The sequence below is a fragment of the Penicillium roqueforti genome, assembly GCF_015533775.1.
Source record: "Penicillium roqueforti strain LCP96 04111 chromosome Unknown scaffold_18, whole genome shotgun sequence".
NCBI lineage: Eukaryota > Fungi > Ascomycota > Eurotiomycetes > Eurotiales > Aspergillaceae > Penicillium > Penicillium roqueforti.
The window spans coordinates 325,745-348,565 of NW_024067582.1; the positions used below are offsets into that span (position 1 = coordinate 325,745).

At 47.4% G+C, this 22,821-nt stretch overlaps 9 protein-coding genes across 9 annotated transcripts; 6 read left to right on the forward strand and 3 right to left on the reverse strand.

The window, feature by feature from the left end:
- Positions 1 to 3,420: 3,420 nt before the first annotated feature.
- LCP9604111_6721 (SNARE domain- containing protein) lies at positions 3,421 to 3,941 on the reverse strand (the record flags this gene model as incomplete). The annotated part of the gene is made up of 3 exons (XM_039074674.1): positions 3,421 to 3,579; positions 3,722 to 3,830; positions 3,916 to 3,941. 3 exons carry the CDS (start codon positions 3,939 to 3,941, stop codon positions 3,421 to 3,423), a joined length of 294 nt encoding a protein of 97 aa, XP_038927360.1.
- A 750-nt stretch (positions 3,942 to 4,691) lies between these two features.
- On the forward strand, positions 4,692 to 7,059 carry LCP9604111_6722 (Zn(II)2Cys6 transcription factor; the record flags this gene model as incomplete). Its single annotated transcript, XM_039074675.1, has 7 exons — positions 4,692 to 4,753; positions 4,813 to 4,939; positions 4,988 to 5,043; positions 5,097 to 5,186; positions 5,241 to 5,548; positions 5,610 to 6,499; positions 6,556 to 7,059. The coding sequence occupies 7 exons, from the start codon at positions 4,692 to 4,694 to the stop codon at positions 7,057 to 7,059; spliced, it is 2,037 nt and encodes a 678-aa protein (XP_038927361.1).
- A 194-nt stretch (positions 7,060 to 7,253) lies between these two features.
- On the forward strand, positions 7,254 to 8,603 carry LCP9604111_6723 (NAD(P)/FAD-dependent oxidoreductase; the record flags this gene model as incomplete). Its single annotated transcript, XM_039074676.1, has 2 exons — positions 7,254 to 8,344; positions 8,408 to 8,603. The coding sequence occupies 2 exons, from the start codon at positions 7,254 to 7,256 to the stop codon at positions 8,601 to 8,603; spliced, it is 1,287 nt and encodes a 428-aa protein (XP_038927362.1).
- Positions 8,604 to 9,046: 443 nt separating this feature from the next.
- Positions 9,047 to 10,554, forward strand: LCP9604111_6724 (Zn(II)2Cys6 transcription factor domain-containing protein; the record flags this gene model as incomplete). The annotated part of the gene is made up of 3 exons (XM_039074677.1): positions 9,047 to 9,103; positions 9,156 to 9,809; positions 9,865 to 10,554. The coding sequence occupies 3 exons, from the start codon at positions 9,047 to 9,049 to the stop codon at positions 10,552 to 10,554; spliced, it is 1,401 nt and encodes a 466-aa protein (XP_038927363.1).
- Positions 10,555 to 11,347: 793 nt separating this feature from the next.
- On the forward strand, positions 11,348 to 12,466 carry LCP9604111_6725 (ankyrin repeat domain-containing protein; the record flags this gene model as incomplete). Its single annotated transcript, XM_039074678.1, has 1 exon — positions 11,348 to 12,466. One exon carries the CDS (start codon positions 11,348 to 11,350, stop codon positions 12,464 to 12,466), a length of 1,119 nt encoding a protein of 372 aa, XP_038927364.1.
- A 401-nt stretch (positions 12,467 to 12,867) lies between these two features.
- Positions 12,868 to 14,320, reverse strand: LCP9604111_6726 (uncharacterized protein; the record flags this gene model as incomplete). The annotated part of the gene is made up of 5 exons (XM_039074679.1): positions 12,868 to 13,094; positions 13,152 to 13,317; positions 13,380 to 13,690; positions 13,750 to 14,102; positions 14,163 to 14,320. The coding sequence occupies 5 exons, from the start codon at positions 14,318 to 14,320 to the stop codon at positions 12,868 to 12,870; spliced, it is 1,215 nt and encodes a 404-aa protein (XP_038927365.1).
- A 579-nt stretch (positions 14,321 to 14,899) lies between these two features.
- LCP9604111_6727 (uncharacterized protein) lies at positions 14,900 to 16,620 on the forward strand (the record flags this gene model as incomplete). The annotated part of the gene is made up of 3 exons (XM_039074680.1): positions 14,900 to 15,586; positions 15,644 to 16,018; positions 16,087 to 16,620. The coding sequence occupies 3 exons, from the start codon at positions 14,900 to 14,902 to the stop codon at positions 16,618 to 16,620; spliced, it is 1,596 nt and encodes a 531-aa protein (XP_038927366.1).
- A 1,722-nt stretch (positions 16,621 to 18,342) lies between these two features.
- On the forward strand, positions 18,343 to 19,805 carry LCP9604111_6728 (GPI anchored serine-threonine rich family protein; the record flags this gene model as incomplete). The annotated part of the gene is made up of 5 exons (XM_039074681.1): positions 18,343 to 18,391; positions 18,444 to 18,522; positions 18,593 to 18,733; positions 18,788 to 19,515; positions 19,603 to 19,805. 5 exons carry the CDS (start codon positions 18,343 to 18,345, stop codon positions 19,803 to 19,805), a joined length of 1,200 nt encoding a protein of 399 aa, XP_038927367.1.
- A 609-nt stretch (positions 19,806 to 20,414) lies between these two features.
- Positions 20,415 to 22,515, reverse strand: LCP9604111_6729 (WD40 repeat domain-containing protein; the record flags this gene model as incomplete). The annotated part of the gene is made up of 6 exons (XM_039074682.1): positions 20,415 to 20,464; positions 20,517 to 20,592; positions 20,648 to 21,131; positions 21,185 to 22,121; positions 22,210 to 22,352; positions 22,511 to 22,515. The coding sequence occupies 6 exons, from the start codon at positions 22,513 to 22,515 to the stop codon at positions 20,415 to 20,417; spliced, it is 1,695 nt and encodes a 564-aa protein (XP_038927368.1).
- Between the last annotated feature and the right edge of the window lie 306 nt (positions 22,516 to 22,821).

Genomic DNA, 22,821 nt, shown 5'->3' on the forward strand with positions numbered 1-22,821 from the left:
CCCCGCCTAGCTGTCAAGGCCCGTGGCGTCGTGATAGGTTCAAAGCGGGTCAGATATATTGTGAGGGATTTCACCTAACCTTGGAAGGGTAAAACCAAACATAGATAAGGTCTCGGACAAACAACACACAAACTGTTGATTATGGTGCCTTATGTGACCCACTTCTGCGGTCGTGTTTCATGTAACATGTATATACTCCATACGTACATACACATACAAAGTGCAGTGCATGAAAGCCAGCACTCGGCCTGCTCCCGATCGTACAAGCCGACTGCAGGCCTAGCCCTGGGATCGGGATGCCTTCCACATATGGAACTCGGGAATTTCCGCTTCACCGGATCGGAATCCCGATTGCGTGCCGATTTAAGCTCCCCGAGTATATGCGTTGTTATTCGCCGTGTTTATACTGGGCTTCTCGGTGTGAGGATTTAGGCTGAAACTTTGTTTTTGACTTTTATTTTTATCTTTTTTTTTTCCTTTTGATACCAACTGGACAAGACCCGTTCCTATGGCGTGCGACCCGCTCTAATCTAATCTTTTGATCCAGCCCTGAAAGCCTAGATTCATTTTGGCTAAAGACACCATCACGAGGTCTCGGCTAGGACGGTCGAAGTCTATAAAGCACTCAACATGACTAGGGTCAGAGCTATACTCTACCAACTTTCAAAGATTTTCTTACGGCCCCACCAAGCAGATCATCGACGGTGAGTTTTTACAGACTCTCCACTGTGAAATTATCTTCGGTGAGTTCCAGAACGTCCACTTGGATTGCATCATGCCGAAGAAAAGTCAATAATGTGGGACTCGTTGTTTACGCGTATGTTGTAAATGCAGATAACCTTGGAAGTACATACCCAGGTACGGAGTAGACATCGGTGTAATTATTGAAGGCATGTCGTCATCGTGAGTGATTCACTGTCGGAATCTTAAACTAGGCATGTTACACCGCTCAACGCACTGTACAACATATACGGCTAGCATTGCATGTAAAAGCTTGAACCCTAAATGTATTCCGATGATTTGCATCAGGCCATTTTCCATGTTCAACGTCCAAGAGCAAGTTGAGCCAATTACAGAACATCAGTAAACGCCTCATTCGACCCTGGGGGCCTAGCTTATCACTTCGGTTAATGTTTTGCAAGATTGGCTAGATAAGAAGCACGTCAAGGGGTCTTTGCGTCTTGGTGTACCAATAGTATTTGCTAAAGCCAGACATCGTAAGAGATCTGACCCACCAAATAAAACCGAAAGAAACAACACAAAACACAAGAAAACACGGCTATGAAACCTGATAAACAGGGCATACTAAAAGTACTTATTACATGCATCCACGCGCAGCAGAACAAGTGCTATATATCTTTTTTGCGTAGTTCTCATGCCGAATACAAAGTAGAGTATGACCATCTATCTTCCAGTGATCGCCAGGGGAGGTTGCAATGTCTAGAGCGGGAACTAAAAGAGATCGCGTGGATCGACCGCCTGCCAAGATCCGGAAAAGACTTTTTACGGCTTACGAGGGCCTCGGTTGGGCCAATTGTACAGCGGAATTTATTCACATGGCGGTGCAATCAGGGTCTTCTTCGGGCCTTTTTGGTTCGGGGGTTCCCGTGGTCTAGATCTGGCGTGTGATGCACATCATATACAACATATAGATCGGACTTCATGTCAACAGAGCCGAGGCTTTTTCAATCCTCTCATATTCTAAACATCCATCATCCCCAAAGACAGAACATGTGCAATTGCAAGTCAAACCTGGAAGATCTTGTCAAAGCATACCCGAGAACGCCCGACGACTTCATATCATCGGCTACGGAGTATGTCGCAGCTACCTACCCACGAGGGCTAATGTAAGCTAGGGAGACGACTACACCCGGCTGCTGAAAACGAGAGCTGGTTTCTGTTTCGCTTAGGCTTTGAATACCGTCATGGGTATGTACTCCTCGGCTATTCATCACAGCCGGCTTCGAATTCAGAATCCCAATGCTACCTCGGCAACAAGGATATAAGCGCAGGCCGGACACATGGAAGTGCAGCTTGGCTATACATTGCATCGAAGGTTACCTTATTGTCCACCAGAGACCGACTCCCGGATCTCGATGAATGAGTTCACAGCTAGAGGTAGCTTCTGTTGGTGCCGATAATGTTCCAATCGAGAGTACTATGGTACCAGTGGCAGGTTCCCGTGAAGAATGTTCCCTTCTTAATATCTGCACTAGTTAACAACGGCTAAGTTTACTGACTGTTTAATGAGAACCGATTTACCGAGGGTGACGGTTGCTGCCGTGATGGCATGACACCCTCTGTATCGGGTCGTGGCCATGGAAACAATGGGGTCCAATGAGGCAAGTGGCCTTGACCGATTGCGAATAAACTGCAAGTCTGATACTATTTGATGAGATTGGTTACCGGAACTTACGTTGGCATTCCAAGACATGTTGGCCGAAAACGGCCCTGTGATATTGACACGTGGAAATGTGGCACACGACACAATAGAGCAAGCGTTCAACATTATAAATGCACTTCATTTGATAGTAAACTGCTACATGTAACTAATGTCAAGAAGACCGGAGTAGGAAAAATCCGAATTGGCCTCTCATTGTATCCGAGGTCTATACCACCTGGTTTCCGTTTTTGGTTAGTGTTGTTGGTCGACCGTGGTGCAGATGAGCTCAAGCTCACGATCGTCGATTAGAGTTTTTTTAAGTAGAGATCTAGGCGTTGATCTAAATATATCAAGCCGGGGTAATGGACCACTTGGTGGTGATGTCAACATGTGCCACTGGATTGCATTTACCACCTAGTATATATATCCAGCTGATCCATCGTGCGCTTCAATTACGCAACGAGATAGTAGAGCATGGCTGAGCAGATCCAGCGAGACTGGCTCCAAGTATGTATTATGTTCACGAGTAATCACAGTATTAATGACATGGAAAGGTGGGAAGAAGCGAAAATGTCAAGTCGCAATGAGACTTAGAGTCGGCTGCTCCAAGGAAGAGACCAGAACCAGAAGTCTTGGGCCAATTTGCAAATCATAAGACGTCAATCAAGAGAACCTAGGGGTTCAGGGCTGACCAGAGTGGGTCAAAGGAGGCGGTGGGAGTCGCGTGGCCGACGCTCTTAGGAACAATGTCTATAACAGGCACAGCCCGAAAATAGAACGACGAGTATATCGAGAACGACGGGGAAATCCTGGGGCACAGCATACACTGCAAACCAAGGTGCCATGTCATGTTGAAATCGAGCCAAACACATATGCGGTCGGTAAGACGAAGACAGCCCAGCACGATGGAATAACATGATAGCATCGGATTATGTATTTTTGATACGAGTCTCGTTCCAGCAAGGGTGTCGAGTATCGAGGGGGACGTGGGTAAAGGGTGACGAGGGAGAAGCAGGTTCGAAAGACGTAAGAATCCTTCAAAAGATCCATCCAAGAATGATATAGAGAACGACACCCGCAGCAATACACATGCCCGCAATCTTCAACACGGCCACAGAATCGCCTTGCTTTGCCATCCGCGTGAGTCGAGTAGCGCTACCTTTGAGGTTCGTCGAGAAGGAGGAGAAGACATCGGTCTAAGAAGGTAAGATTGTCAGTCGCAAGTTAACCCGACCGAGGCGCCAGTCAAAGGTATCTGCAAGTAGCAAACACATGCCCTCAATTATTATCGCACTAGCGAAATATTATCGGACTAGCGAAAGATTGATCAAGACATACCGTATGGTCGAGAGTGTCCTGATCCCGCGCATTATCATGGATATCAATCGTCACCGACCGGAGAGCTGAGACCTTCGAGGAGAGGGAATTGAGGAGCGCATTATTCTGCCTGTTTCAAAATCAGCATTCAAATCGATGCATAACTCCTTTCATAGCGACATCCGATGGGACAAGGTGGAGAAAGGGGGACATACTGCTCGCGTTCGTAGGCGTCACTCATTTTTGATACTTTCAAGTTTCCCTCGATCTTGAAGGATGCTTATTCGAAATAATGCAAAGCGCGCCGAGACTGGGAGAATTGTCACTGAAATGAGGAGGAGTGGCCAAAAGCCTGGGGAATCGGAGCCGACGTCAGCCTAGTGGCAGATCAGATCACATGATCGTAGATCTTCACTATGTGGAAATTACGACTTTGCATTTATATTATCTTTGAGAGGCAGAGTTGAACAGTCTCACACTGTTTAGGTCACAGATATACATCCCAGTGCTATGTATAGCACGCCGTGTACGGAGTACACATTCGCGCATGATCTATAATACGGGTCCACTTTGTACGCAACTTCGAGTTTCATGATGGGCGGATAGCGATAGCTCATGATCAAGAGGAAAGTGATCTTGCAATTGGATATCATGCTGATATCTGCGACCATCTCTCGAATGAGTGTAGAATAAACACCCAAGTTTGGCGCTTTTGAAACCCATTTGGGATTATTGTGACAGTGCCCGAAGATGGCTCAACCAAACCCACACGTCTTTCACTGAATTGTGCCCTCGGGTATTGTTTCTGTTCTTCTTCTCACAGTCAAATCCCATCGAGCCTAGATAGAGAAATATAGAAGAGAAGCTGGGGAGGCTATATTGTACTTGATATGTATCGTTTTCGGACCCACAGCCGTTCCCCGCCTTGGATCGTCGTTTTACCCGCGTGGAACAGTTCAGGTCAAACTTTTTTTTTATCATGATTTGCAAAATGGCCTCAATTGAAGATGAAAGACCATCAAAACGAGTCCGTCAGGCTTGTGAGCCATGTCGGTGAGCTTGAACCTCAGATGTCCTAAGCTGAGAGCCAATTGGAGCTGACATTCCCGCAGCCGGAAAAAGTCGCGTTGCCCAGGGGAGAAACCGATTTGCTCGTACTGCGAGCGACTGGGTCAACAATGCGTATATGCAGGCGCTGAGATTGTAGATGAAGGCCTGGTGCACTCGCAGAAGATGATGGTAAGTAGCATTGATGTCCAGACCTAAGCAAATTCTAATGTGGCATAGGAGCAACGCATTTCCGGCATTGAGGGGAAACTGGAACAGTTGGTGGAATATATCACGTCGGTTCTGATTTCCGTTCTGTTTCGTTCCATTTGGCTGATTGAACTCGTAGGCGACCTGCCTCAAATCACCTCCCTTCGCCAGTTGTTCCCGAGAATAACCCTCAGATACCAGAGCTTCCACCCCCGGCAAGCTTTTCTATGTGAGTTCAACTTGGGATATACTCGCAGGAGACATTCATTAACAAATGAAATAGAGCTGGATCACCTGCGATCCCAGATGCTGAACTTTATCTGACCTTTTGTAACGCACAGCCCCTTCTGTTATTCCCCCACAGATCTTCTCTAGTCTCCCTGGGGAAGCGGGACCCCGAGCTTCTACTCGCAATTGAAGCTCTTGGAGTCCGTTTCAAAAGACCAGGGATCATTGACCAGGATATACAACTGGAGATCAAAATAAAAACAGAAAGGGCCTCTCAGATGGTCATGATGCGTTTGGCATCAGGTACTGTGGAGCTATCTACTATCCAGACCCTATGCCTTCTAAGTATGCTGGAGTTCACAGGTAAAGCAATCCCGGCCCGTGCCCTTGTGTCTATTCCTAACATTGTATTCCATCTGTTCAGCGGGTCATATCATTCGCGCGGGGTCTTATACCACACTTGCCACATATTTGATGAGAAACCTCAGAATAAATGGCCTGGAGTCTCTAAGCAATTTGGAAACTGAGCGCGATGAGCGGAAGCTCTGCCATGTAAGTATTGTCATGCTTAGGAACCTCCAGGGGTCCCTACATCCACCTGGAGACAGCTTGGACTTACTTGCAGAGCCTGGTCAAACCGTCTCTCCATTGGCAACCATGATTTTCAACAAAGAGATCGCCTATGGTACCAGCTGTGACTCCAAGCCAGATATTGGCATCAATGGTAGCAGTGTTTACACAAGCGAGCTGTGGGCGATGGCATGTATTTATGCCGCAAGCCATGTAGGCGTTGACGCTCATCCCCCATGGTCTCCAAATTCTGAGTACGCCATGCTAAATTTCCGACACTGTGAGCATGAGAGTCTCATGCCACTTAGGTTCCGACTTCATGCAAGTCGGTTCCAAGACCATCCCCCCGCCGAACTTCAGGCTCATCGTGACTATTGGAGCCCATGGCTATTCTTCCAGTTGGTTTGGCACGCGGTGCCTTGTTTAGTAAACCATCCGTTTCTTTTATCTATGCGACTTCGGAACTTCCGGAGGACAATGCCTCAGTCATTCCTCCGGAATTCTTTCGAGCAGCTGACCTTCCACTCGGGCTGGGTCATTCATTTTCTTGAGCTTATCGAGGCCAAAAGCTTCGAGGTATCTGACCCGACTTTAGGGCAATGTGTGGCAATTGTCGCTACGATCTATCTTCAACATAGTTTTGTCGAGGATGAAGCTTTTAAGAGAAAGGCGCAAACGGGATTTGAGAAATGCCTTAGATTCCTACGCAATATGGGTTGTCGGTGGCCACACATTGATCGACAGGTTAGTTCTTTTTCCAAGCTGTTTCTTTGGCACACCGGTCCTGATGTCACTTCAAGGTCCGACAACTCCAACAACTCCGGGACAGCGTTTCCCCTGGAGGCCTTATGACAGACAACACCGCCCCAGCAGGAACCAACTCCCGTCAGAAGTGGTCTGTGAACTTGCAATTATTATGGAAAATTTTAGTATATGCCCATGCGAGCAATATATCAGATCCTGCTAGTGACATCTTTGGCCCGGAACTTGCCAAAGACAGTGTCGGATGCTCCGGGGATCCTTCGGCTGGCGCTATCACCGAACGTGATTTTGCTTTGATTGGATCTGCTGGGATATCAGGTCACAAGACAGTGGCTCCCGAGTGCGTCACCTACCCACCTGAACAGACTGAAGATCCTATACAAACGCCGAGTCAGACCTCACCGAGGATGGACTTTTCCGGGCTTCCGGGAGATCCCAATATGGACTTTAGCGGCGGTGATAGCGGCGGTGATACCTTGTTCCTGCAGCTTCAAGATTATGGGAGGGCGTTTGAGGATTGGCTAAGCGTTAACCCAACGTGAGTTTAGAATGTAAACATTCTATGCATATCTACCTCCGATCCGGGGAACACGGACCGGATCCGACTTTGCCGGACGCCAAGACGGTACTGAACCGGCTTTCCTTACCGACACCCTCTGCATTTTATAATCCTGGGAAATCCTCCAACCGATTGCAATTTGACAAAATCCCTCTGGCTGTCAATCTGTTCTTCAAAATGACTACAGCTAAGACAGACTCCATTGTGATCGTGGGCGCCGGCGTCTTCGGTCTTTCGACCGCTCTTGAACTCAACAAGCGCGGATATACGGATATCACCGTCGTCGATCGATTTGTACCACCATCAGCAGATGGAAGCAGCGTTGACATCTCGCGCATTATTCGCGCTGACTATGCCGACCCAATCTACTCTCGAATGGCCCGGGAAGCATACAATGGATGGACCACCGAGTACAAAGATCAATACTTTGAATCGGGATTCGCCATGTTTTCGGAAACGCCCAAGAATGCATATATAGAGAAATCTAAGACTATCATTCGGGCGGCAGGTGGCAAATTAGACGATCTCGACGACGCCATGGATATCCGCAAACTTTACCCTAGTGTTCAAGCAGACTTTTCCGGCATGAACGGATATCACAATCCGAAAGGTGGATGGGCTGATGCCGCAGGCAGTATTCAGAAGCTTGCTTCCAAGTGTACTGTCGCGGGCGTTTCCATCATTGCCGGGCCTCGCGGTACTGTTGTCTCCCTGCGCAGGGTGGGGTCGCGCGTTGTTGGTGTCAACCTTGTTGGAGGCCAGGTATTGCTTGCTTCACAGGTGATCTTGAGCACCGGAGCGTGGACCAACCGTCTTGTAAACATGGGTCATGTGGCATCTTCCTCTGGCCAGCCTGTTGGTTTCATTCAGTTGACCGAGGAGGAGGCTCTCGAGATGAGAAAGATCCCGGTCATGATTAACATGAGCTCTGGTGTTTTCTCGTTCCCGCCCACACCAGACACAAATGTTCTCAAGATGGCACGCCACGGTTACGGATATGCAACTGATATCGTTGTCAATGTGGACGGTGTTCAGAAGTCACTCTCATCGCCAAAGCTCGAAAGCAGCAATGCGGCCACTGGATATCTGCCCGACGATGCCGATGAATCGCTGCGAAAGGGATTGCGTCAGTTCTTCCCTAAGCTGGGGGACCGCCCTTGGATGAACCGTCGACTGTGCTGGTACACGGATACCCCTAATGGTGACTTTATTATTGACCACCACCCAACCATCCAGGGCCTATTCATGGCTACTGGTGGTGCAGGACAGTAAGTTTTGATGGAACTATCACTTTGCACAGTAAGACTTTATACTAACTAACCTGGTTTTAGTGGATTCAAATTCCTCCCTATCCTGGGCCAGTATATCGCGGACTGCTTCGAGAACAAAGCACCTGAAGCTTTGCGCCAAAAGTGGAGGATGAACCCGCCCCAGGGAGGTGACTCGAAGGGGCCGATGGCAGGTGACGGAAGCAGAGGAGGGCCTCCTTTGAGAAAGCTGAGCCCTCTCGAACAAGCTAAGCTGTAAATAAGGGTGCAATATCGGATGTCACGAGGATAGGTATGACGATCAAATATATTTCTCACTCATGCGCTCCGTAAGACCATCTGGACACATAGCGTAGCTTTTGGCGGGCTAAATGGCGATGCTCCACATAATGAAGCGTGAAGCGCTATAGGTTCATATCGGGTTAGACCGAGCAATTCAGCCTTGTTATTATAGCTAATAAACCGGCCAATCAGCGACGTACAACTCAGCCTTGAGGAGCGGTACATTTGACCCGAAGCGGTTAGACTGGGCAGCCGCAATAACCTCAACCTAGTTGCTTAGAGCCTTTTTTAGTGCAATATATTATGATTTTGTAGCTGTCTACGGCGTATTCCGCACTGAATATAGACGCGCTACTGAAAGCCTCCAGTGTTTGTTTTGAGATCCACGCTCCGCTTCTCCACTCAGGTCTTCACCCCACCATGCCGGGCGTCCCAACAGGTCGGGCCTGTGACGCGTGTCGCAAGCAGAAGAAAAAGGTACGTGCCATAAGACTATATCACACGTTGCTAATCTTAATAATATGCCAAGTGTGACGAGAAACAACCTGAGTGTGGACGATGTCTTCGTCTGAAAGTGAGCTGTGTGGGGTCCGGTCAGCAACGATTCAAGTTCAAAGAGCAACAATTTTCCCCCAAATCAAATCGAAGCGGTCAAATGACTCTCACATCAAGATCAAAATCAACAGAAAAAGTAATTTTTTCTTTTGAAATACCCCGGGCATGTCCTGGCAATAGTATGATGTCGTTGACCAATTCGTTCGTCGGCGCCATAAAACGATCCACTGACCTCCGGTACAATCTGTGGTGGGCTTTCGGCACTTTCCTGGAAGATATACCCCGACGACTCGGCAGCAACGAAGCACTCGACCACGCAGTTGACGCTGTAACCACTGCCCACGCAGGCTTCTGCACCGGTCAATCGGTTTCGGCTGAGACACTAGCCAAGTATTCATATGCGCTCAAGACCCTGAGAGTCTATCTAGACCACCCAGTCCAGGCGAGTGCTTCCAGCACACTATGTGCTGTCATGATACTTTTGGTCTGCCAAACATTCATCGGAAATAACGGGCAAATGATATCAGGACATGCGCAAGGGGCCGCCAGCATTCTGCACGCGCGAAAGAACTTTGGGCCACGCGATGACTTTGAGCGTAAATTGTTCCTCTCTTTACGTGGAAGCGTGGTAGGCCACACACGACTCCACCACATTTCTTGCCTAAGCTAATCATATACCTAAGTTATTCGAGGGCTTATACAATGATGCTGTCGACCTGAGCTCCGAGGAGTGGGATTCCTTAGTCAAAAATGACTTTGATCAAGATCAACCCGAAGGCCAGATTTTGCGATGTCTAGCGCGAGCCCCAGTTCTAATGAGACGCGGCAAACAAGCTATACGCGATGGCGAAGATTTGATGCTATTGACGATGGAAGTCCGACCAATATACGAAAAATGCAAATTGATCCTGGGCGAATTGCAAGTACGAACAGTCGAATTTGAAAAGTCCGGGCTCACTATGACAGAAACCTTCATGGGCCGTATCTTGAGAGCACATTATCTCCGCACCCATGGAATTGGTCTCGCAATCACGACATTTTTCAATTGCATTCTCCAGGCATTGGATCCCAGTGACTATACATGCATGGTAGAATCGAAATCTCTTGTTAAGGAAACTCTCGAACATGCTCAGAAGTCCAATGTTTACAGACCTGTTGGAGCAGGATACGTGATAATGTGTCTCTCGGCAGCTTGGGCCGTTACTGCAGATCCCGAACTGCGGTCAATGGTGGAAGCCGCCTTGATTGACTATCATGGTGACTTTGTGACCCGCGATGTTGTGAATATACCCAAAGAGCTGGAACAGGCGAGTGTGAATTTACGGCTAGGATTGACTGCTCAGGCGAATGCAATTTTTGTCCCCTCAGGATAGAGCTGTGTAACACCCAGTCTTCTCGTGGCATTCACAACTCACACCAATACCGTCTCATAATCAGGCTAGGACGAATGTTGAAGTCGATGGACCCGGTGATTTGGAGATTGCATTAATAGCGCTGGCGGATCAGGTCTCTGGCGAGGGATTATATGCTAGAGAATAACATTCTCGAACAATCCACGGTATTAGAAAGTAGTCGAGGGCTTAACCCATAGATATTATATAGGTAAGGTCTTATTGAATTGCTAATGGTAACAGAAGTAGTTCATTTACATAGGACTCAGGTAGAAGGTCGACTCATAGCACATATCTCTTTGATTCAAATGTTTCCAATGCTCAAATGTTTATTAATAGGAATAATATAAACAAGTTGGATTCTAGGTAAACCGTAGGTTACGGCCAATTCAGCCTCAAGGACAACCTTGGGTATAGAAAGTGGGAGACGCCTGACAAACAAGGCCACCTGGGTACGCAACAAGCCTCAATTGCTATACATTGTCCACCTCCATCTGATTTTCCTCCTTGTGATTGTGGCTTTACTATCACTCGCACTTTATCTGCTCAAAATCCCCATCTACTCAACTTTCTTCTCTCTTCCTCAACCTCAAGTGCTCATCTCCCACCCGCTCATATCTCATCTTGGATTCCTTTCTCTGCTTGGCAACTTGTTTATTCTTCTAGCCAATCTTTCTTTCATCTTTGTTACAAACCCTTCATCTCGATTCTCTTTCCCTCGACTGTCACATCTTCAGCACCCAGTACTTTGACATTGCCTCTGGCGACAGCGATCATGTCGCTTGATATTCTACCCACAGAGCTCATTCTCATGATTGAGAAGAATCTGCATTCCCAGAAAGACCGCAATGCCTTGATTCGCACGAGCCCGCGTTTCGCCCTCATGTTCGACGAGAAACTATACAAGAGCTGCTCAGCACAGGAACACAGCTATATTATCCTATGGGCAGCTAAGCGAGGCCTGGAGGGCACCATACACAAGTGCCTGAAGGCTGGCGCTAAAATTCCACGGCGAGATAGATTCAGGTCTCATTTGATCGATCGCGACGCACCCGAGTCTTTGAGTGTCATCCCACGGCACCCCAAATCACACCCATTGACCGCAGCAGCCGAATTTGGCTCACTGTCTTGCGTCAATCTTTTCCTTGAGAAAGGCGTCAATCCCAACTTGTTGGATGAACATTACGAAACTCCACTGAGACAGGCTGCAGGAAATGGCCATGTCAATGTCGTTGAGTTGTTACTTTCCAGCGATGCTCTCGCATTCACGGGTGCCTTCAAGTTGCGACGACCTCTGAAGATTGCTGCGGCTCGCGGTCATTTACCCGTGCTCAAGGCGCTGTTCTCTTTCCTTGGGAGTGGCGATCGAAATCTCACCGTCAAAGATGCTGCCCAGATCATCCTGTACGAGGGACTCTGGCACAGCAAAGTAAGTGTTGTCAGGTATGCACTCAAACAGGGTGCGGATGTGAATGACGAAAATTCCGAGTTCGTGTTGCGGTTCGCTCCAGATCTACGCCCAGACGATCCCCCCGAGAAAACACGATCAAGATTGGTCCAAGGTCACAAGATCGGAGTGACAGTTCGAGGGATCCCCACCGCAGGCTGGTCGAACCTCATCCCCAATACCCTCCACGCTGCGCTCGTTGGTGGTGATAGGAGGCTGATTGATTTGATCATTGACACTGGTTATGATATTACTCAAATTGGGTCCATCCTGCGGTATGCAGTCCTTCGGAGAGAGAACGTACTCATCAGTAAGTTGATGAATATGGGGGTCAACATCACCTCCAAAATTCTTTATGAGTCCGTTTGTGGTGAAGATTTGGTTATGAAGGAGTTCATGAAGACGACCTTGGAGAAGACTATGGAAGAACTGGGACTCAATAATTGACCAGACTGGTACATTTGTTTTGCGCCACACCGAAAGACCATGTTGACACATTCTCTCTACAAAAATTTGATCAACCTCATATTTGCCTTGCATATTTCCAGTTTTCTGTCATTTCTTCCTCTTTATATCTTCTACCTAGAAGATGAAGATCTCAGAATTAGGACATGATAAGTTAAAAAAACCAAAGAAAAAGCATCTGAGCAATGAAATCAAGCCTTTGAACACCCGGCATCTGATTGCTGGGCGGTCCTTGTTTATAATAAAACTTGATTATGATTTAACTACTTCTAGGTAGAGATTTCATGTAAGCGCTCCAATTCTTGAGCCAGGATATTATTAAAAAGCAATCCTCAACGCGCTCTGTTAATAAACAGTACGTATATTGTTCGCCCATTCTGATCCTATGAAAACAGCTGGTTCTTCAATTCCACCAGATCTTGCTCTGAAGCATGCCTCATCATCCATTCGTCTTGCATGAGCTCATACGAGTCGGCCCTCACTTCCGGATCCCACGTTAGTATCTTGCGTATGAACCGGAGAAACCGGTCTTTTTCCTCTCCTGGTGGGATGGTAGTGACGAATTCCTCCAAAGTAGTTTTGGGGATGGGGGGCTCCGACACCCAGTTGCCTATAAAAAAGCTTTGGTAAGCTCAACTGTGAAGCCTAGGGTTCAAGGGAGACTTACCCTGTTCATCAAAATATGCTGAAAATAGTGGACTCTTGCGAATCATCTCCAGTGGTGGAGGACCCAGATATCCGATATACTGGGCCAGTGCCAACGGAAGAACATACTGATTGTTGACTCGGTCAATGGGGTCGAATAGGTTCTTCCCTTCCGTGAGCTCAAGTGTCTGATTGGTTTTGGACCTGAGTTAGACATAGTATCACAAAGTTTAGGTGTACTAGTACTTACCATGACACCGATAGAGAACACATCAACAGGATACTCCCAAGGCAGGCCTAAGAGGACCTCTGGAGCTTTATACAAATCAGACATCCACCAATCCTGGTTAGTCTGTCCTTCTGCTAGCCGCATTTGCCCAAAATCAATAAGAATCGGGTCACCTAAAAGCTCCATCATCTTAGCTCGTCGAGACCTGTATACGGGAGCCGCTCCATCAGTCGTCATTATAGGGACGCTAGGATCCTGTGACTCTTGGCTCTCGATGTCCTTGAGGCAGCTATCATCATCGAGTTGCATCAGAACATTTTGAGGTGAAATATCTGCTCACAGTTTAGTAAGTGGGAGATGCAAAAGGTGCCGCTACCTCATTTGAACGTACTAGTATGTATGACACCGCAGACTGAATGAAGCCAGTCGACGGAAAACCACAAGCAGTGTATGATGGATTTCACCAGAAGCTTGGGCAGGATACTATTTGGAAACGCCTCCTGTAACACGCGAATACTCTGGCCTTCGGGTTTTGAAGCGATGCAGTAGTATCGGCCATGTAGGGACGCTTGATCATTTTCAAAGATATCGTCTGCAAGACGCGTAAACCCCACCCTGGGATGGTCGCCTTCATCGGTATCCGCGAATCTCTTCAAGCGCCGCAGCATGTTGATCTCGTTAAGAATCGGGGAAGAGTCGGTACCTTGGCTAATACATACTTTGAGTGAGGTATACTGCTCTGCCCTAAAGAGTGCGTGAATACTCAGTATTCAGAAACAGATAGGATAAGTAGGATTTGCAAACCTCTGATCCCAGGCAAGCCAAACAGTGGGATACGCCCCGTATCCTAGCTTTGCAATAACCCGGTACTGGTCCTTAAACACCTCGCCAATTTTTACCGGGTAGTAATGCTTTTCATGATACCGTGGTAAGCTCTGTGCTTCGATTCTTTCTCCAGCCATCGTGTGGTTGAGTCGACAAAATGTCAGAGGCACTTGCAGGGAACATGTTCGTCTGATTTGCCATAATGATCTAGAGAGAACACGCATTTTTGAAATGATGAGGAAGTCTCCCCTGAACATGATTGCGGAGCGAAGCGAAGCATATCAAATCACAAGGTCTTCTTACGTATATGTCACGTGTCCAAGTTTTCTTCTATGCATCCGCTGCCAAGCTTTTGTGGCTTCGGGAACACCCCTGGGCCGTGATGATCATCTTGAGGCTTCCAATTTATACCCTTAGGCTCAATTTCCTATCCAGGGGTGACATAGGAGTCCTTGTACTATTAGAGTATCGGAGATATGAAGCAAATAGTAGAGTAACCCTTTTGCATGATAATGTAGTCCTGCAAATCCATACAGCGATAGAAGGAACAAACATATCGCAGAGGCATTCTAGAAGTTTACTGTGATGTTTGACATTAGATTATTCTAGAATTTTAATTTAAATTCAACTGTTTCCTGCCTTCTTTTTGACTCGTTCAACCCTCATCATCTTGTCTCCACCGCGAGCTCCCACTATCCCCATCAAGAGCTTACATTATGGAGTCTCTCCAACTTTCTATGAATACCTTGGAGATAGGTGAGCATATGAAGCTTGTCAAAGGGGACACTGGTTCCTCGAAAACATCGCCATACGAAAACACCCGCTTGGACGAGGAACTGATAACGGCACCTCTATTCTCACTCTCTGCTTGTCAGGTCCTGGACACCGACCGTCTGTATAGCGATCAAGCTCTTGAGAGAGACACATTTCCACAGTATGGACTGCTTGGTCTGCGTAACCGGTCCAGCAACACACCGACACAAGATGATCTTGTGTATGCAAACGTGTCAGCGCCTTGGTCTGCCTTCATCTGTGGGAGTCAAGGAAGTGGTAAAAGTCATACCCTGTCCTGCCTTCTGGAAAATGCATTGATTGCATCCTCCCCAGCTGGGAAGCTAGCATCACCTCTGGCTGGACTAGTCATTCACTATGACAATTTCACTGCATTTTCCAGCACGCAGTTGTGTGAGGCAGCTTATCTCTACTCCTCAGGCATTCCTGTCCAAGTTTTGGTCTCCCCGACCAACTACCTTGCCATGAAAAAGGCATACAAAACACTGGCAGGCGGTTCCAAAATGCTGACGGTGAAGCCATTGTATCTGCCACAAAAGGATCTCAACATCGGCATGATGAAGACCTTGATGGGCATCGGCAACAAAGCCGAGCAACCTCTTTACATTGAGGTATGTCAGCACACCTTTCATTCAAGCTGAAAACGTACTAATAAGCTACTCACATAGGTTGTGATGAAGATTCTTCGAGACATGGCTATAGCCAACCAGGGGAAATCCGGATTCAATTATAGTGCGTTCAGAAATATTCTGCAACGTGAAACTTTCTTGAAAGGCCAAATCGGGCCTTTGAATATGCGCTTGGAGGTGCTCGAGTCATTTTTTGAACCTGGATCTGTGCCTGGTGCAAGTCCCAACAAGTCAAAGCAACACGATGTTGATGATGTCTGGAAATTTCCTCCGGGCAGTTTGACAATAGTTGATTTGAGCTGCCCGTTCGTTGGTCAAGAAGATGCATGCGCTCTCTTCAACATCGCCGTTTCCCTGTTTTTGAAGAACCGCCGAGACACAGGTCGTATCATTGCTCTGGATGAAGCACACAAGGTTTGTGGCCCTTCCTAATTTCCTGAGTCATCTATTATCTTTTATACTGACACTTAATTTGATTCTAGTTCATGACCTCAACGTCGACAGAAGCCGCAGATCTGACGGAGACACTGCTATCTGTCGTCCGCCAGCAGCGACATCTAGCCGCCCGCGTCTTGATAGCCACACAGGAACCGACTCTTTCACCGTCACTTCTCGAGCTGTGCAATGTGACTATTATCCATCGCTTCTCGTCGCCAGCTTGGTTCAAGGCAATAAAGTCACACATCGCGGGAGCTGGTATTGAGAAATCTGATGCAAACGCCGCGGCCTCGATCTTTCACAAGATTGTTCGTTTGCCGACTGGTGAAGCTCTGGTATTCTGTCCAACAGCGCTGTTGGACATTGCAAAGCACAATGCCAAAGAGAATGAGGAGGCTTCAAGTGTCACCTCTTCCGATCGGCCAGTTAGTGAAGAAGGCTCGTCCTCTGCAGACAGCACTCGGGCCAAAGATGAGCCTACTTCGGATCGCGTTGTCCAGCTCGGAACAGCGTACGCTCGCATTCGAGTGCGGAATAGGATCACTGTCGACGGTGGTCGCAGTGTCCTTGAGCGTTGAGGTTCCCCGGATTGAAGTGGAAAAGTAAGGTGCATTTATCGTGCATGAAAAATTTCCGCTATAGTCAGACTATCTAGAATGTGGATTCTACGTGCTACCTACTTAGATGTGACAGGTGATCAATACAATGCTTGAAATTATGTCTTGATGTTCATTGTATGCAGACTTCTTTCCGCATCATCCACTGAGTACAATAAAAATCTTGATGATTCATAGTCCATTCGTAAGACGAATATTTACCATTATTATACTCCGTACCGATAATGCTTTTAGATCCATTTGGACATTCCACGTCATATTTGAGGCTTTGGAGAATTCTGATGACAACTCTCAACTCTAGAAGGACCAGACTGAGACTCTTGAGATCAATTGGTTATACAAGATGCACTGCGAACCCAAACGTAGCTTGGCCTGACAGTGGTGGAAGTGTCGGAGAGCACAGACAGAGATAGATACTCAAGACTGAACGGGGACCTTTTATTACGACAGTCAAGACAAGAATTCGTTCCGACAAGCAACCTAGATACCAATTGGACTATTTTAATATCTACCAAGAGTTGTCCAATAAGCGCTGTTCCGACCTTATGTTCATGCTTCGTGCAACATCTTATGTACTCCGAGACCTCTCCTAGGCAACCATTTTGAAATACTAAAGCCTCTGTGGAGGCGGGATTGCTTTCTGACTAGTAAATCTAAACAAAATGAGGAGTTAATTGCTTACCGGCTTCTTCTCATTTCCGTGTGTGGAGCCGGGAGTTGGGTTGAAAATCGTATTCCCTTGGGTTTTTGTCCTACTTACGCTCATAACGACCGAGAGTACCTAGAACACAATACTTTCGATGTAGCTAGACCTTTCGGAGTTGTTGTCCCACGTCTAATAAGTTGTCTATTTAATAAGACTCAATGACCATAAAGTGGTGCCCTCGAATAAGCTTTCGGTATGTGTTGACAGGTCTGAATATATAGTTCCATGTAAGCCCAATCGATCTAAGATATTTGATACGTACAATCTCCCAGGGCATTTTATAGCTATAAGACCTTCTAGTGCATTATCGGCACTCAAGACGTTTGAAAAGAGCAATTATACCATGAATCCCTGCCATTCGGTATCGAATCTAAACAGGCCGCAGCAGTCATCCTAGGGGTCCCGTGCCCTAGCCAATGACTATGGCTGCGTTAAGTAGTTATATGAACAAGTAATGTATACGAAATCTATCTTTCCATTGCGATACGGACAAAAACTATGACGCGCGGCCGGTCAAAATTCCAGACGTTGTACATCATGGATTGAGTCGACGAAAAATTCTCATATGGGCTGAAAATGAAGTTGCAAGCTACAGAATGCACATTTAATCCTCAAGATCCATTTGACTGCAACGCACTAGTAGATTCACACCACGGGGACAAGAAAGTGTGGTCGTCACCTAACTATTCTGTACTCTGACACACACCTGGGAGCACGATGCGTGATGGATCAAGGCATCACGGCAAATCAGTCCAAAAATAAAGATTGCCATTCAAATTTGAGAAGACCCCGTGAGAGATACAGCCCCCTACCACCGTCATTGGGGCTATAAAGTACCATGTTCCCGTCTTATATCGCCCCTGGCTTTGACTTCCTCCAACCTCACGAATATTATATTTCGGCCCGACCTTCCAAGATTGACAACTATTTCCTTGGAATACTTCACCCCATATTGGATATTATTGAAGCCAATCAATATGCGGATGAATATTATCTGCCTGGCGGTTCTGGCTGCTACAGCTGCAGGTATGAAATATCGTCCGCGGGAATACAATCAATATAGTAACCGTTGAATCAGGTCTCACTGTCACTTCCCCCCGGATTGGTGAGAAGATTGACCCCGACCTGCCTCTTACTATCAAGTGGCAGTCCGTCTCGTAAGCTGCTAGTTATCCCAGTGCTTTATGAACACTGGCAATTTGCTAACCAGAAATACAATATTAATAGAACGGATCCGCAAACCTTTACCATCGAACTGGTCAATCAGAATGTCTACCCTCCGACAACGACAATTGTGGCAGATGATGTAGACTCTTCCAAGGGCTCCTACACTGTCAAAGCAAAAACGTTCGCGGATGTAGATGATGGGTAAGTTCAATTTCATTGCATTCTATTTGAATTACTGACTGATGAGCAATTTAGGAAGGGATATCAGATCAACTTCCTCTCTCCGACTAGCGGCATTCTGGCTCAGTCTCAGCAATTCCTAGTCACTGAGCCTGGTGAAATCGCTAGTAGTGCTAGTAGCTCTGGTAAGGAAACCAGTACTGCGCTTGAAACTTCGTCTGCCTCGTCCTTGATTTCTTCCACCGCGTGGACCAGTGATCTTACTTCTTCGACTCCTTCTTCCTCGACTACTTCCTCTTACCTGTCTTCGACTGCTACTCACACCTCCATCAGTGCGTCTAGCCCTACCTCGTCCTATTACTCTACTGCTTCATCTTCTATTTCTACCCCTACAACATCTTCTTTTATAACTAGCTCTTCTGCAAGTGCGTCTACCTCTTCCGTTTATTCTTCTATTACTTCAACCTATACTTCCACCCCTGAAGGACCATCTTATTTCCCCTCAACACCCTCTACTTTGACAGTTACAACTTCTTACACCGAGACCTTGACTACTACCTTGATGCTTACCACCCTCACTTCTTCCTCAGTTACTTCTATTTCTACAATTGCAACTTCTTCTTCTATTACACCAACTCCATCCTCCATTATATCTACCTTTACTACCCCGACTACTTCTATTTCCATTACCACGTCGTCTATCCCACCTACTACATCCACACATCTTCCTACCTCGACTTTCATCACATCAAGCACTATCTCATCTACCACATATCTTTCTACCCACACATCCACTACCCCTGGTTAGTAAAGGCGGAAAGCGTAGCTTCCGAGACAGCATTTTGTTTTTACCCACTTCATGAAAGAAACAGGGACTGACTTATCCATAGAATGGACCTCATCTTCAACCATCACCTCGAGTAGTCTGTCCACCGCAACCCATTCGAGCACTACTTCGACCACCACTCACAAGACTACTTCGACCACAACATCGACTGCTACGGAGTCGGCAAGTACCACCTCGAACGCTGCTGCCGTCCTCATGCCCCCTTCTGGCAGTCTGCTTCTGGGTCTGTTTGCGCTGGTCCTTTAAATCACCGATGTCGGTCATCCTTCATCCAAACTGGCCAGCTGGATATCCGGGAACTTATATATATGAGTTGGAGATAGTTCTGGGGTATTTGGGGTAGTCTTTTTGGATAAAGTCTACTATTGTGAAATTTGGGCTAGTTGACTAGGAAACATTTATTTTGCTTGATGATGTTGATGTTGATGTTGATGATTTGGTCTATGGACCTATGGATGATTATGTCCCTTCCATTAATGAGAAATGCGATGATGCTATGCCTGTTTCATAATTTTGGAGTTATACTATCAGTCAAATCTTTGAGTTAACCATTACTCTATTCTCATTAATTCTGTTGCCAGATAGGAAAGAAAAATAGATGGGTAGCTCACGGTGTTAGTAGTGAAAACCGAGGTGAAACCCGAGAACCTCGAGTTAAGTGTGCCGTCGCTTGGTTTCTAGGATGACATATAGAACAGCCCTTACACACAATCAGTATGTACAGATTTAGATTGGTAAGGTAATATCGACATAAAAAAATATCATGTGTTAGGAGTAGAAAACGCGACGCTAAAAGACTGAAATCTCGATTGGTAACCCCCAAGGCTTCCAAGACTGTAAATCCCAAATGGAGCATCATGATTTGATGACGCTGTCGCTGGGTCGATCCCAAGTGCGAATATGGCCTGTGTCAAAATGTCAGTATTAATTAGCCCCAACCAACCTCATTATACACACCTTCAAGAGACGAAGTCATGATGCAGTCTTTCTGGAAGCCAAGCCAGCAGATAGGATCTTCGCCGACGATTTTGGACTACGGATCAGTTAGTCTTCTGAAGCAGGCAATTTGGCTGTCAATAAATGCTTACCATAATCGGGGGCAAAAGCGCTGTGCGAGACTTGGGTTCCACGGGATGACTCGTCGTCTGATCGAGATCTTCATTGAACTTGTCGGTTTCATTTGAGTCCGAACGCACACGGTTGTCGCCGCTGTCTGCACGGTGGCGATTAGCAATTTGAGAATTTGGCACTACAATGCTGGATCGATTTCTACTTGAGGCATGGTGTGCCCGGGGACGGTGGAGCATTCCAACGCTGAAGTCCCACAAGAGGAGGCGGCAGTCGTCACCGACGCTGCCGAACCGGTATGTCTTCTGGTCACAACGCCAAGGGTCGAATGCAACCCACGAAACCCAGGAGTTGTGTCCTTGGCATCTAGCAACAACCTTGCGCTCGGGGAAGGACCAAATCGTCAGTAAATCATCCTGGCCTCCGGTTACGATGTATTTGCCATCCGGCGACCAGCAGACACAGATCAGGCCGCCATAGTAGCTGCGGAATATATCCAGTACCCTAGAAGCGTTATTTAGTAATCGTTCGGTCCTCTTAACATAGGACAAACATACTCCTCTTTCAAGAAATCCATCAGTCGTAGCGACCCATCTTCGAGAACCACGGCCAGATGCCTTTGATCAGGGGAAAAGGAGAAGCTTGAAACTTTCTGGTTTGCCATTTTCCAAAAGGAGACCGGATTGGTCTTCTGGTTCTTGGAGTTCACAGATTTAAGGATGTCCAATGGCAATCGTCCAATTTCTTGTTCGGAATGGTCGTTCACCTCGGGAGTGAAAAGGGCATCCTCCTTCTCTTTGTCGTACACAACCAGCACACCGTTAGCGTGCGACGCTAAGAACAGGTTCTCAGACCCAGGAAGCCATTTTATGTGGGTGACGGGTGAGTTATTGACCACACCATTCTTGTTGATCCGAGCGTACTTCTGCGACATGGGCTCATACCAAATGATGTCGCCCGCCGAGGATCCCATCACAATGTCCAAATGTGATGACGTCTTCGTGAGTTCGTTGATGTCGTGACAGAGCATATGCGCCTTCGTGAAGAGAACTTTGGTGAGATGCTCCTCTTTCGTAGGCGAACTGAGGTCGAGCCATTGGAATGCTCGGTTGATATTCGCAAAGGCAAACACACCGTTCGGGTCACGGTCGCTCAATCGCTTGGCAGATGTCTCGTGTGTAATGACTCGCGAAACGAAGGAAGAACTGCTCTTGATGATGTTGTTCTTGGGCTTCCTTCGCTTCGCTGCGTCTTTCGCTGCCACCGGTGGCGCCGCAAGCGCCGGGTTTTCATCTCCAAATTGGGGAACTGTGATACCTGACTTCAAGAAAGTCGGAGGCTTCTTTCGAGGGTCGAGGGTAACAAGAGATAGCTTTACGCCAGTGGTAGGGGGTGTGGGTAGAGTTGCAAGAGGGTTTGGGTTGATGATAGGAGCTTCAGACGGGTGGGGAGGCGGTGTTGCGAGGAGTAAATCATCCTGAAGGGTGTAGGTTCCTGTCGCAATATAAAATGTAAGACATCTCTGATATTCTGAAGGAAGCAGGACATTTAGGAAACACCAGCGATCGTGGAGCGCACATACCCTCGCCAACTTGCAGTGGACAGCCACGCTCCGGGTGGGTAATAGTATTATTCATTTCCAGAACAGGGACCGCCATACCATTTGCCGCCCCCGCCGCATAGGCGACAGGGATGGTATAGCGTGGAGGAGGAGGGGGAAGCACGCTGTTGCTGGTGTCAGCAAGTGTTGTGGTTATCTGGTGCCTCAAGAGATATGCAATTCTCTCGAATTACGTTGATAATAGTAAGGGCACAGGGCTGAGCTTGTAGAGTGAAAGTAGCAGATTGGGAGAAGTAGGAAAGGAAAGAAAGAGCGTGCTTACAACATGATTAGTCGTCACTCGTACAGGGTACAGGCGCAATTTGAACTCGGGCTGAGATCTGGTGTGACAAACAGAGCAACCTTGGACCCGATAAGGCAAGTGCAAAAAAGATGCCAGGTCTGCGATGTACTTTATTCAGACTTTCCTCTTTTGATCTTATATCTGCAAGCTCTTATGTGTTGGGAAGCGATGGACAGGTTTCAGAATATGGCAGGGGGGGGGGGGGGGGGGGGGGGGGGTGTGTGGGGGGGGGGGGGGGGGGGGGGGGGGGGGGGGGGGGGGGGGGGTGGGGGGTGTGGGGTTGGGTCGGG